The sequence below is a fragment of the Aureococcus anophagefferens genome (genome assembly GCF_000186865.1).
Source record: "Aureococcus anophagefferens unplaced genomic scaffold AURANscaffold_19, whole genome shotgun sequence".
Lineage (NCBI taxonomy): Eukaryota > Pelagophyceae > Pelagomonadales > Pelagomonadaceae > Aureococcus > Aureococcus anophagefferens.
The window spans coordinates 327,094-339,975 of NW_008705579.1; the positions used below are offsets into that span (position 1 = coordinate 327,094).

Below are 12,882 nucleotides of genomic sequence, written 5' to 3' on the forward strand. Positions count from 1 at the left end.
CGTCGCGCGCGGCCGCCCAGGGCCGCCGGGACGACGCGGCCCTCGCCGAGGCCCTCTCCGATCGGGCGCGCTCGTCGGGCCGGACCCGCGCGGGCCTCGCGCGCGGCGCGGCCGCCGTCGCCGTCGTCGGCTGCGCTCTAGCCGCGGGGCTCCGCCGCGCGGGCCTCGCGCCGGCCCCGCCCCTCCGGCCGCGGACGTCCCTCGCCTGCCGGACGACCTTCGAGACCTCGGGGTCCGCCTTCGCGTCCACGTTCGAGGGACACGCGGACGCCGAATCCGCCGTCGCGGACCTCGCGGCCAAATGCGGGGTCACGAGCAGGCGCGGGCTCCGGACCCACTGGTGGCGCATGCTCTGCGGCGGCCTCGCGCGCTTCGAGACCGCCGACGCCTACGACGCCGCGGCCGTCGCCTGCGGCCGCGCGGTCGACGACGCGCGCCTCCCCGACCGCGTCGACGGCCCGGCGCCCGGGGACCTGAAACGCGAGGCGGCGGCGGCGATCCACGCCCTCGGCGCCATCCGCCAGACCCGGGGCGATCTGGACGGCGCGCTCGCGGCCTACGCGGACGCGCACGAGATGGCGCCGTTAGACGCGCGCTACGCGTCGGCCTACGCGGACGCGCTCGCGGGCAACACGGCGGCGGCGATGATCCGCAACGACGCCTACGCCGCCGCCCACCGCATGCACGCCCTCGGGCGCCTCTGCGCGCACAACGCGGTCTGCGCGGCGATCGCGAACGCGCGGGCCCTCGAGCTGGGCCCGGTCGAGGGCGAGCCGCCCTTCGACCTCGTCGCGCGGCGCAAGGACCTCGACAAGGCCGGCGCGGCCTACGCCGCGCTCCTGAAGCTCGCCGACGTTTCGCAGCTCAAGGCGGACCAGCTCGCGGCCGCGCGGACGCAGCACCACTGGCTCAAGATCGCGCTCGACCCCTTCGGCGGCAACGGCGTCCTCGCCAGCCTCGGCCGCTCCGAGCCGCGCCTCGGCCCCGGCCTGCGCTAAAGTATATCGTCCGACGTCACGGGCTCAGCGCGGACGGCGGGTGCATGGGGTTCGTGGGCGCGTCGCGGTCGCGGCTCGGCGTCACGGACGACCGGCTCCGCGGCGGCGTCAGCACGGAAGTCCGCGCGTAGCCGCCGGGCTCCACCGTCTCCGCGCCCTCGTTCCGCGGGCTGAAGAGCTTGTGGTTCCGCACGGCCGCCGCGGGCCGGCTCCGCCGCAGCGCCTCGCGGCACGTGGGACCGATCATCGCCTACTCGATGTGGGACGGTTTCGGGAGAAGGGCTCGTGTGCGACGCGCCGCGTGACGGTTTGGGGGGGGGGGGCTCGCGCGCGACGCGTCCGACCGTCTCGCGAATTCGTCGCGAAAACGAGCGCATCGAGCGAATCGCGCGCGCGCGCGGCGGCATCGCGGCGGCATCGCGGCGCATTGCTTTGTTTGTTTGGCGACGCCGTCGCCAAACCCAGAGACCGCCGGCGATGGCGCACATGAAGAATATGAGCAGGAAGCAGAGGAAGAGCGGGTTATTCTCAGGCTCTTTGAGCCGTCGTCTCGCCTCGAGGGCGCGATGAAACTCGTCGAACTGCCCCATAGCGCTACTCCGCGGGCGTCGGGGGGGCGGTTATGGGTCGTCTGGGGGGCACGGGGGCGTCGGCTCGGCGCCGTGTGACGCTCCGAGACCGTTGACGGCACCTGGCCGGCAGGGTCGACACCGATCGGCCGAGGCGGAATCGAGCGATGGGCAAGCGCACCACTGCCGCCGGCGCGGCTGCTGCGCCGCGGCCGCAGCAAAAGAAGCATAAGGAGAGCTTGAACTCCGATGTCATCAAGCTCCGCGGCGCCAAGGACCTGCGGTCGCGCCTCGTGCTCGCGACGCTCGCGCGGAAGAAGCTGGAGATCGGCGGCATCCGCGCCGACGACGAGTCGCCCGGCCTGCGCAAGGAGGAGGCGTCGTTCGTGCGGCTCATGGACAAGCTCACGAGCGGCTCGCGCATCGAGATCAACGAGACGGGCACGACGCTGCGCTACGCGCCCGGCTTCCTCGCCGGCGGTTCCGTCGAGCACGACTGCTCGCGGAGCGGGCGCGCCGTCGGCTGGTTCCTCGACGCCGTGCTCCCGCTGGCGCCCTTCGGCGCCGCGGCGCTGGAGCTCACGCTCCTCGGCGCGACCTGCGGCGACGGCGCGTGCCGCGGCGCCGACGCCATCCGCGCGGGCGCGCTCCCGCTGCTGAAGGCGTTCGGCGTCGAGGACTGCGGCGTGCGCGTCGCGCGCCGCGAGGCCGCCGTGCTCGAGGAGGACAAGACCGAGGCGCTGCTGGCGGCGTGCGCGTCGGCGGCGCGGGGGAATATCGTGCTGACCTGCGCGCCTATTCGCAAGCTGTCGCCGGCCGCGCTCGACGCCGTCGGCCTCGTCAAGCGCGTCCGCGGCGTCGCCTACTGCACGCGGTCGGCGCCGGCCCTCGCGAACCGCTGCGTCGCCGCGGCGCGCGGCCCCCTGAACCGGCTCCTGGCGGACGTGCGCGTCACGACGGACGCGGCCGCGAAGCGCGACTGTTTTCCTTCCCCCGGCTTCGGCTGCTGCCTCGTCGCGGAGACGCTCGACGACCGCGTGCTCTGCGCCGACCTGGACGCCCACTGGTACCGCACGGAGGCCGGCGACCGGCCGACGCCCGAGGACCTGGGCGAGGCCGCCGCGTTCGTGCTGCTGGGCGAGGTCAACCGCGGCGGCGTCTGCGACGACCACGGCCAGCCCCTCCTCTTCACGCTCATGGCCCTCGGCCCGGAGGACGTGAGCTCGGCGGTGACGGGCCCGCTGACGGACCGCGCCGTCGGCCGCCTGCGCCTCATCAGGCAGTTCCTGGGCGTGCGCTTCAAGCTCACGCGCAACGGCGACGGCACGGTCCGGTCCGCGTGCCTCGGCGCGGGCTACCAGAACTTCGCCAAGCCCGTCACCTAAGTTGACCCATACCCGGCGAGGTCTATCCCGAGTACGTTTAAGGGGTTCCCCCGTCACGAGCAGCTGTAGTAGACGGTCGTGCAGGCCTTCTGGCGGTAGCGCAGCGTGACGCCGAGCACCATCATGCCGTCCTTGATGGCCGTGCAGTAGAGGTGGTTCAGCGCGACGTGCTGGGGCACGGGGAGCGCGTTGGGGTCGTTGGACGGCGGCGCCTTGTTGAGGATGATGTGGCGCAGGTGGGGCGGCAGCGGCGGCGGGTCCTTGGTGTACTCGTCGAGGTCGGGGATCTCGCGCGTGTAGAGCTCGCCGCCGACGGACTTGGTCCGCCGCAGGAGGAAGTTCTCGTCGCCCGTGTAGGCGTCGAAGTCCGACACGTCGATGAAGTTGTTGATGCGGCCCTCGATGTCCGCGACGGTCGGCTGGTCGGGCGCGAAGCGCCACTCGTCGTCGACGACGAACTTGAACGCGTGCTTCCCCTTCTTCAGGTTGTGGATGTAGGTGAAGTCGTTGCCGCTGCGGTGCATGGGGATCTGCTTGTCCCAGTTGTTGAAGGTGCCCGTCACGTAGACGACGCGGCCGCCGTGCTCCCAGCGGAAGACGGTCGGCACCTCGTCGTCGTCGTCGTCGAGCGGCGCGGCGCCGCCACCGCCGCCGTCGACGTCCATGGGCTTGGCGCCCCCGGCGCCGGCCGGGAAGACCTGGCCCGGCGCCTGCAGGCCCGTGGGCGTCGCGGCCTCGCTCGCGGCGCCCGGCGGCGGCGGCGGCGGCCGTCCGGGGCCGCCGCCGGGGCCCCGGTAGTCGCCGGGGCTCGCGCCCACGCCGGGGCTCCGGTAGTCGCGGCCCGGCGCGCCGTCGCGGTGCGCCTGCTCGCCGACGCCGACGCCCTCGCGCTGGTACTTGCGGTTCCCCCGCTCGCCCTCGATGGGCTGGAAGTCGCCGTCCTCCTTCGTCCAGTTGTTGCCCATCTTCGGGGCGCGCTCGGCGGCGCGGGACACTCGTCGAGAGGGCCGGGCGCGAGCGACGCGCGGGTTCGGTTGTGCGGCTCACGGGCCACGCGCCTCACCTAGTTGCGGGCGCCAGAAGCGACGACGTCCCACCCTTGATTGACGGCAACATGCGTCCCGGCAGGCCTCCCGGCGCGGCCGTCGTCGGCGCGAGTCCGTCGCCGCGCCCTGCGCGTGCGGGCCTGCGCGACGCCACCGCGAGTTAGCCTCTACGCCTGGGCCAGCGTGAACAGCTCGGTCTCGCCGGAGCTGACGTCGACGACGGGCGCGGCGCCCGCGGCGAAGAGGACGCTGGCCGCGCCGAGGTCGTCGTCGTCCGCGATGCCGCAGTCCTCGAGGAGGTCCGGGAGGTCGTGGGCGACGCAGAGCGCGTAGACCGCGGGGACGTCGACGCGCTGGCGGCGCCGCGGCGCGCAGCCGGCCTGCGCGGCGTTCGGGGACCAGAAGGAGACCGCGGCCTCGTCGCCGCCCGTGATGAGCGTGGACTCGTCGGCGCTCATGCAGCGCACGGCCGCGGGCGTCGCCCCGCCGCGGACGACGGCGCCCGTCGGCGCGTGGAGCGTCGCGAGCCAGCCGCCCGGCGGCGGCGCCGCGGCGCCGCGGCGCGCGCGCGCGGCCGCGTCGGCGTCGAGGCCGCCGGCGACGGTGACCCAGGTCGCCGTCGGGTCCACGTGGACGGCGCCGCACCAGCCGCGGGCCCCGGCGGGCAGGCTCGCCGCGTCCGCGTCGCGGACGGCGGCCGCGACGGTCGCGCCCGCGGGCAGGCGCCGCGCGACGCCCGGCGCGCGGCCGTCGACGAACGCGGCCGTGCCGTCCTCCGAGACGCTGCAGAGCACGCCGGCCTCGCGCGCGAGGCAGACGCCGAGCACCATGTCGCCGTGCGCGCGCGTCGACTGTGTGCATGTGCCCGCTTCCAAATCCCAAAGTCGCACGAAGCCGTCGCCGCCGCCGGCCCAGGCCGCACCGCCGTCCAGCGCGACGCCGTTGACCTCGGCCGTCGGCGGCGTCGCGCCGTTGCGGAAGGGCGCCGCGTCCGCCGCGAGGCGCCGCGCCGGCGGCCCGCCGCCGGCGACGTCGAGGGCGGCCGCGACGCCGAGGCCGCGGTCGCCGCCGAGGACGACGACGTCGCCGTTTACGGCCATGTCGTAGATCGCGCCGACGCCCGCGTCCCAGGTCGCGGCGACGGGCCGCCCCTCGGCCATCAAGTCCCAGGTCGTCACGACGCCCGCGCTCGAGCCGGCGCAGACGCTCCCGCGGTCGCCGCTGAGGCAGCAGGCGAAGTTCGAAGACTCCTCGAGGACCTGGGCCGCGTGGAGGAGCTTGGCATAGTCGATCTCGGCCGTGAGGCGCAGGTCGCCGGTCTGCCTCAGGCGCTTGAGCGGCGGCGGCGCCATACCGCGATCAACCAGGCTGCTGGTGAAGATCTATGTCGGCGAGGCCTTTTTGTGGCAAGAGCCTCGTGCTCCCATTCACGGTGTTGGCATGTGCGAAGCGATATAACGACGCTCTAGCTCTCACTATAGCCGGGGTTCGCATCACTATGGCCGCCTGGGTAAAGAAGGTCCCAGCACCGAGAGAGGCCATCATCCATGCGATCAGCTTCGGTCCCGACAATCTCTTCGTCGTCGGTGATGATGAAGCTCTCACGGTCTACGCAGCAGCGGGCAACGGCGTCGTGCGGCGCTGGGACGACCTGTCCACGGTGCTGAGCGCCGCGCTGCTCCGGCTCGAGGACGGCGCGGTCGTCGCGGCCGGCGGCACGATGAGAGGCGAGATCCACTTGCGGTCGATCGCCGGCGACGCCGCCGGCCGCGCCGCGCTCGCGTCGGGCGGCGGCGGCGTGCGCGCCCTGGCCTCCGACGGGTCGCGGCTCGTCGCCGGCGACGAGGACGGCCGGGTCCGGATCTGGCGCGTCGACGCCGGCCTCGCACCGACGCTCGTCTTCAAGGTCGCCGCGGCGCCGCGGCCGCTCTCCGCGGCCGTCGAGGCCGTCGCGCTGCGCGGCCGGCGCCTCGCGTTGGCCTTGAGCGTCCTGGGCTCCCACGACGGCCCGCTCGTGTCGTGCTACGAGCTGCCCGAGGACGAGAGCCCCTTCGAGATCGACCCCGAGGACAGCGACGGCGACGACGGCGACCTCGGCGACGCGCTCGCCATCGACTACGCCGGCGAGCCGGCGGACCCCTTCGCCCCCGTGCTCGTCGCGAAGCTCGACGCGCGCGCGGACCCGGCGTCGAAGTGCGCCGACGCCTACGCCGTGGACCTCGACGGCGACCTGCTCGTCGCCGGCGGCGCCGACGGGACGCTCTCGCTGTGGCGCTGGCGCGCCGGCGCGCCGGAGCTCCTCTGGCGGGCGCGCTGCGGCACGAGCGTCAACGCCGTGTCGACGCGCGCGCGGCGCCTGCTGGCCGTCGCCGTGCCTGCCGAGGGCGACAGCGCGATCCTCCAGCTCCGCGACGTCGGCCGCGGCGGCGCCGTCTCGGGGCCCGCGGCCCTCGCCGTGCCGCGCTGGGGCCCGACGACGACCGCGGGCGTCGCGGAGAACTGCGAGGGCTGCGGCACGTCCATCTCCTGGACGGGCGGCTGGCAGTCGGCGTGCCCCGTCTGCGGGCCGTCGGCCGTCGTCAACGCGTGCGCGCTGTCGCCCGACGGCGCCGCGGTCCTCGCGGGCGGCTACGACCGGGCCCTCACGCGCTGGGCGCCGCCGCCGCCGCCGACGGAGGCCGCGCCGCCCTAAAGGTGCGTAGGCGGGCTTCCCTCGGCGTCGGCGAGGTCCGCGGGGATGCCGCCCGGGCGCGCCATCGTTGCACTTGGTGTTGCCAGGAACTTCATGCGGTGCCGCCCCGGGCCCGGGCTGCCTCGAGTGGCTGTGCGAGTCGTCTTCTGCCATGGCCTCCTTCGACCACGGCGGCATCCAGCAGGCGCTCAACGAGGCCATGGCCGGGTCGCCGGAGTACGAGACGGAGCCCGGCTTCGGCCCCGAGCAGAGCTGCCGGCGCTGGGTGCGGGGCCCCGGCTGCTGGGTGCGCGACGAGCCCGAGCTGCTGGAGCCGTGCAAGACCATCCTCGAGGGCGGCACGGAGGTCCAGTGCGTCGCCGACTCGAACGACGAGTACGACGGCGTCGAGCGCGTCAAGATCTTCAAGCCGTGCGACGGCTGGGTCGCGCGCGGCATGATCAGCCACGTCCGGACGCAGCGGGCGCCGCGCCCGACGAGGAAGCCGCGCATCCTCTGCCTCCACGGGTCGCGGTCCTCGGCGAGGCTCTTCGAAAAGCAGCTGGCGCACGCGCGGGGGCTGCTGGACGCGGAGCTCTTCTTCGTCGACGGGCCGTTCCGGTCGAAGGCGGGCCCGCCGGACAGCCGCTGCAAGCCCTTCGTCGACGAGGCCGCCTGGAAGACGACGCCGAACTTCTCCTGGTGGGAGGGGGGCAAGCCCGAGGTGGCCATGGACTGCTTCCAGCACGTCTTCGACGCGTACCACCACCACGAGTGCGACGCGCTCCTCGGCTTCTCCGGCGGCGCGGCCGTGGCCTGCCAGATGCCCAAGTGGATCGAGGGCGTCAAGTTCGTCGTGCTCGTCGGCGCCGTCGGCGAGAAGGCGATCCAGTTCCTGGACAAGAACTGCCCGACGTTCCACGCGCTGGACCCGTCCGCGACGTGGGGCGCGATGTCGCACCGCATCTCCTTCCACTGGAAGATCGCCACGCTCGGCAAGCACGCCGAGGGCGACAAGATCCCCGCGGACGCCAAGGTCTACAAGAAGCTCAACGCGTTCATGGCCGAGTTCGTCGGCGGCCACCTGCCCCACCACGAGGAGCTCTACGACCACCAGGCCGGCGACCGCAACGGCACGGTCGTCCAGCTCAACGCCGACGGCGGCTTCTCCGTCGGCGGCCGGGCGCCGTCGTCGGGCGCCGTGCTCCGCGCCGTCTAGGGGAGGACTACACGAGGCCCGCGCGCGCCGCGTCGACGGCGCGGGGCGACTCGTCGCCGTCGTTGTCGTTGGCCAGCACGGGCGCGTAGGGCCCGGACACGTCCGGCGGCGCGAAGTGGAGCGACGTGAGCATGAGGCCCGGGTCGCCGAGGACCGGCGGCGCGTTCGCCGCGCGGCGCGCGGCGACGACGCGGCCGAGGAAAAAGATCGCGAGGACGACGATGCCCAACGTGACGATGAGGATGAAGACGCGCAGGCCCGCGCTGTCCTTTGGCGCCTCGACGGACGCGCCGGCCGCCGCGAGCCCGAGCCGCAGGAGCACGAACTGCGTGCCGATCTGGTCCGGATTCCGGTTGTCGTCGTTGACGAGCAGGAGCCGCCGCTGCGTCGCGTCGGCGCCGGCGGGCGCGAGGCACATGCCCTCGTAGTTGTCGACGGCGAGGTCGTCCCAGAGCGCGTTGCCGCCGGGGCCCCGCGCGCCGTCGCCGTCCCACTCGAAGACGAGGCGCTTCTCGAGGCTCGCGCCGCGCGCCTCGGCCTCGAAGAGCCGCACGAGGTTGCCGACGCCGGGCGTGTAGTCGCGCTCGAGCACGAGGAGCGACCGCTCCAGCGCCTCGAACTCGACGACGCCGAGGGCCTCGCCGGCTCGCGTCGCCGACGCGGCGTAGGTCAGCGCGACGGCGGGGAACGCCGGCGGGTCGCTCGGCGGCAGCCGCCAGGCCTCGACGGTGCGCGTCCCGTTGGCGTCGCCGCGGAGCGCGTACTCCGTCGTCGTGACGACGTAGGCCGACGCCGCGTCCGCGTCGCCGACGCAGGGCCCGGAGGCGACGGTGAGGCCCTCGTAGCCGGCGTTCTTCCGCGCCCTCCGGACGGCGTCCGGCGGCAGCGCGAAGGGCGACGCGAGGAGGGCGCCCGTCGCGGCGTCGTAGGCGCCGATGCCGAGGGACGCGTCGGCCTCGGTCTCGCTCGACACGTAGAGGTTTTTGGACGCGTCGTACGCGAGGCCCTCGCTGTCGACGCCGCCGCCGCCGAGCACGACCCGCGAGCGCGGCGTGACGGCGAAGGGATCCAAGGTCACGTCGGCGGCGACGAGCGCGCCGGCGTCGTCGGCGAAGGTCGCGCGCGTCGACGAGCCCGGCGCGAAGCGGCAGGCGCTGAGCTCCGCCAAAGTGTCGTTGCCGAAGGCGAAGCCCACGGGCAGAAGCTGCGACGCGAGGACCTCGACGCCGACGACGTCGAAGGCGCGCGCGGTCGCGCAGAGCGCCGCGACGATGCCTAGACGCATGAGTTCGATGCCTGTTCCCAAACCATAGCCTGCTACGCTTGCGAGCCGGTGTTGATGATGTGATTGCACTGCAATTTGCACTGCACTCAAGGGCAGGCCAAGACCGCAGCCAGCCGCCCAGGGCCGACCCAGCCAGCCAGCCAGGGACGTCCAGTCCACGAAACGGCCCCTCGCTAACAACCTCTACAACGCGCGCCTACGGCGCGCCGCGCCGTCCTGGGGCGGCTGCGGCGACCGGCTGGCCGCCGGCCACGCGCGTCGGCGCTCGCGCTTCCGTCACCCCCGGCGGGCCACTCCGGGCGCCTAATTAGATTTTGACATGATTCCCGCGCGAAAATCGCAAGATTTGCACATGCAACGTCTACATTGAAGAAATGGGTGGCTGCCAGCGACCGAGCCACCCAGCCAGCCAACATTTACCTTGCGGTCTGCCAAACCGGCCCTGGGTCGAGGATTGTTATCGTGGACTGCCCTTGCTGCACTGCAGATTTAATTCAACGCCTTGGGCTGGCCATCGCGTTCCTCGTCGTTTTGAAGCCCGACGACGCCAGCGAGGCGCGTCGGCCGAAGCTCGAGGTCCAGGAAGTGCATCGAGTGAAGGTCCAGCGCGTGCATCGAGTGAAGGTCCAGCGCGTGCATCGAGTGAAGCTCGAGCTCGAGGTCCAAAAAACATGTCGGTGAAACCGGAGCGGCGCGTCGTCGTCGTCGGCGGCGGCTTCGCGGGCATCGGCATCGCGAAGAAGCTCGACGGGAGCTGCGAGGTGACCGTCGTCGAGCAGTGCGCCGCCTACCACATCCCCATCCCCAGCGTGCGCGCGATCGTCGACGACGGCTGGGCCTGGAAGCAGTTCGTGCCCTACGACAAGGCGCTGAGGCGCGGCAAGGTCGTGCAGAACGAGGCCACGGGCATGTTGCTCAACGACGAGAAGCAGCCCCAGGTCCTCCTGGCGGACGGGTCGAGCCTGCCCTGCGAGGCCGTCGTCATGGCCATCGGCGCCAAGGTCGCGTTCCCGGCGAGGCGGTCGCCGGCGCCCGTGAGCGAGCGCGTCGCGACCTACAGGGCGTGCAAGGCGGCCATCGAAAAAGCCAAAAGCTGCGTGATCATCGGCGGCGGCGCCGTCGGCGTCGAGATCGCGGGCGAGATCGCGACGGCGACGGCGTGCGAGGTGACGCTCGTGCACAGCGGCCCGCGGCTCCTCGTCGGGTCCGCGGGCGGCTCGGACGCGAAGCGGGACAAGCTCAGCGCCGCCGCGGCCAAGTTTCTCACGGAGCTCGGCGTGACGTTAATTTTCGACGACAAGGTCGCGAAGAACAAGCTGCCCAAGGGGTTCCTCGACCTCGACGGGCCCATCCCGTTGAGCGGGACCGTGGCGACGGCCAAGGGCGCCGAGGTCGCCGCGGAGCTGGGGTTCTGGTGCTGCGGCAACCGCTTCGCGGCGAGGGACAGGGCAGCACAAGAGAGCGAAATTCTCAACTTCAAAGGCTCCTATCTCGGCCGTTTTCCACTCGTTTCGGCTGACTTTTGGACGAGCGATCATCTCTCGGAACGGTCTCGAAGCGTGGATGCTTTTTCCGGAACGCGCGCGCGCGGAACACTCACGTTGAAGCGACGTTGAATCACTCTTGTGCTGCCCAGGCGAGGGACGTCTTCGACATGCTCGAGTGCACGTCGTCGGGCAAGCTCAAAGTCGACGACCATCTGCGCGTCGAGAAGCAGACGCGCGTCTTCGCGGCGGGCGAGGTCGCAGACTTCCCGGGCTGCGGCGACCGCGAGTGGAGCACGCCGGCCATCGACGCGATGGTCGCGACGGTGGCGGCGAACGTGAAGGCGGTGCTCGCGGGCAAGGCGCCGAGGAAGAGGTACAAGCGGCCCTTCTGCCCGACGGTGATCTCCGTCGGTCCCAAGAAGGGCGTCTCGCACCTGCCGACGGGCCACGTGTTCACGGGGACGTCCTTCCCGGGCAACATCAAGAACCGCCTCGGCTTCTTCATGTTCAAGATCTGGCCCCAGATCGGCGGCCGCAAGTGCCCGAAGCAGAGCCCCCACTGAGCGCGCCCTGCTGCCGCGGGCGACCAGACCACGTGGCTCCTTGGGCGCTCGTTACGGGGCGATCGCGCGCCGCGCGCGGCTCTCTCCGCCGCGGCTTTAAAACGCGTCGACGACGTACTTGTTGATGAGCTTGTTGAGGAGGTCGCCGGGCTTCTGGGCGTCGTCGTCGCCGTCGTCGTAGTCCGCGGGCCGGTCCTTGACGAGGCCGCCGAACCAGGAGACGGCGTGGTAGCGGTCGCCCTTGAACGTGTCGCGGCCGTGGAGGATCCGGTAGTTGTCGACGAGGAGCACGTCGCCGGGCTGCATGGGGATCTTGGCGATGTTCTTCTCCGAGACGGCGTTGATGTGGTCCAGGTCGTCGGAGGAAATGGCGGACAGGTCGCCGTGGTAGACCTCCGTCATGCCGACCTCGGGCACCGTGCACGGGCGCCGGTCCCGGAGGTAGCGCGCGTGGTTGTGGATGTTGCAGAACCAGAGGAGCTCGCCCGTCTTCGGGTGGCGGTTCAGCGGGCTCGCGACCTGCTCGACGGCCTGGAGGCGCATGGGCTTGCCGTCGGCGCCGTAGATCATCTCGAGGTCCATGTCGAATTTCGGCGCGACGAGCGTGTCGACGGCGTTCTTCGCGCCCTCCATGAGCCCCTCCTTGAAGGGCCCCGCGGCCTCGAGGAAGTTGAGGTCGAGGTTCGACACGGAGATGCGGATCTTCTTGTCGTAGATGCGCTGCGCGACGTCCGCGTCCAGGTCGCGCGCGATCTTGGCCGCGTCGGCGATGAAGAACTCGCCGCCGGACACCGTCGCGGGCTTGAAGCACACGAAGGCGCCGTAGGTCGCCGTCTTCTTGTGCGTCGACTCCTGGTGGAGGCCGATGTAGTGCTGGGCGAGGCTCTCCTTGTTCACCTCCTCGTAGAGCGCGTCGGACTGCGACGCGAACGCGCGGAGGCCCGACGTGTGGATCGGGTCGAGGCACGGGTCGAGGCCCACGGCCTCGTAGAACTGGCGGAAGCCCGCCTCCGTCTTCATGAGGTCGAAGCCCCGGAACCAGACGCAGCCGTGCTTCTCGAGGTCGCCCAGGATGGCCGCGCTCCGCTCGCGGAAGTACTCGGGGCCCGCGCTCGACAGCCGCGCGACGTGCTCCGTCGGGCACTCGGGCAGGGGCGCCGCGCCGCGCCGCGCCGCGGCGACGTCGATGTTCTGGTCGTCCCAGAGCGTCGCCGGGCAGTCCGGGATGCGGCCCGTGAGGTCGCGCGCCGGCGCCGCCTCGACGGCGCGGGCCTCGACGGCGCGCAGGCTGACGGCGGAGGCCGCCGGCGACGTCGACACGAACGCGCACGCGGTGGACGCGATGGTCGAGTAGGCGATGAGCTTCATGATGGCGTTCGCGGTGGTGCGCGCGGCGTGCGGCGTCGGATCGCGGCGGCCAAGTGCTACAGGCGACGCCGATCCGAGCTGCAATCAGCACAAGCTTCTTTGGCCACCTCGATCAACGCTAGGGCATCATACGCTAGGCCACTGAGCGAGATTCCGAAGAGGCAGCCCCGACTCGTCGACCGGACGAGAAATTGGAGCCAGATGATGCGCCTCATCGCCGCCCTCAGCCTCGTCGCTTCGGCATCGGTGCGCGCCGGCGTCCCTCGTCCGATCGCTTCGCGTTGCAAAGGC

At 72.3% G+C, this 12,882-nt stretch overlaps 4 protein-coding genes across 4 annotated transcripts; 2 read left to right on the forward strand and 2 right to left on the reverse strand.

Annotated features, from left to right (window-relative positions):
- Positions 1-1,734: 1,734 nt before the first annotated feature.
- Positions 1,735-2,952, forward strand: AURANDRAFT_30084 (hypothetical protein; the record flags this gene model as incomplete). The annotated part of the gene is made up of 2 exons (XM_009041137.1): positions 1,735-2,259; positions 2,299-2,952. 2 exons carry the CDS (start codon positions 1,735-1,737, stop codon positions 2,950-2,952), a joined length of 1,179 nt encoding a protein of 392 aa, XP_009039385.1.
- A 24-nt stretch (positions 2,953-2,976) lies between these two features.
- Positions 2,977-5,350, reverse strand: AURANDRAFT_72117 (hypothetical protein; the record flags this gene model as incomplete). The annotated part of the gene is made up of 2 exons (XM_009041227.1): positions 2,977-3,917; positions 4,211-5,350. 2 exons carry the CDS (start codon positions 5,348-5,350, stop codon positions 3,006-3,008), a joined length of 2,052 nt encoding a protein of 683 aa, XP_009039475.1.
- A 146-nt stretch (positions 5,351-5,496) lies between these two features.
- Positions 5,497-7,888, forward strand: AURANDRAFT_66062 (hypothetical protein; the record flags this gene model as incomplete). The annotated part of the gene is made up of 2 exons (XM_009041138.1): positions 5,497-6,612; positions 6,875-7,888. 2 exons carry the CDS (start codon positions 5,497-5,499, stop codon positions 7,886-7,888), a joined length of 2,130 nt encoding a protein of 709 aa, XP_009039386.1.
- Positions 7,889-10,029: 2,141 nt separating this feature from the next.
- Positions 10,030-12,591, reverse strand: AURANDRAFT_66063 (hypothetical protein; the record flags this gene model as incomplete). The annotated part of the gene is made up of 3 exons (XM_009041226.1): positions 10,030-10,227; positions 10,956-11,094; positions 11,342-12,591. The coding sequence occupies 3 exons, from the start codon at positions 12,589-12,591 to the stop codon at positions 10,030-10,032; spliced, it is 1,587 nt and encodes a 528-aa protein (XP_009039474.1).
- Positions 12,592-12,882: the final 291 nt, after the last annotated feature.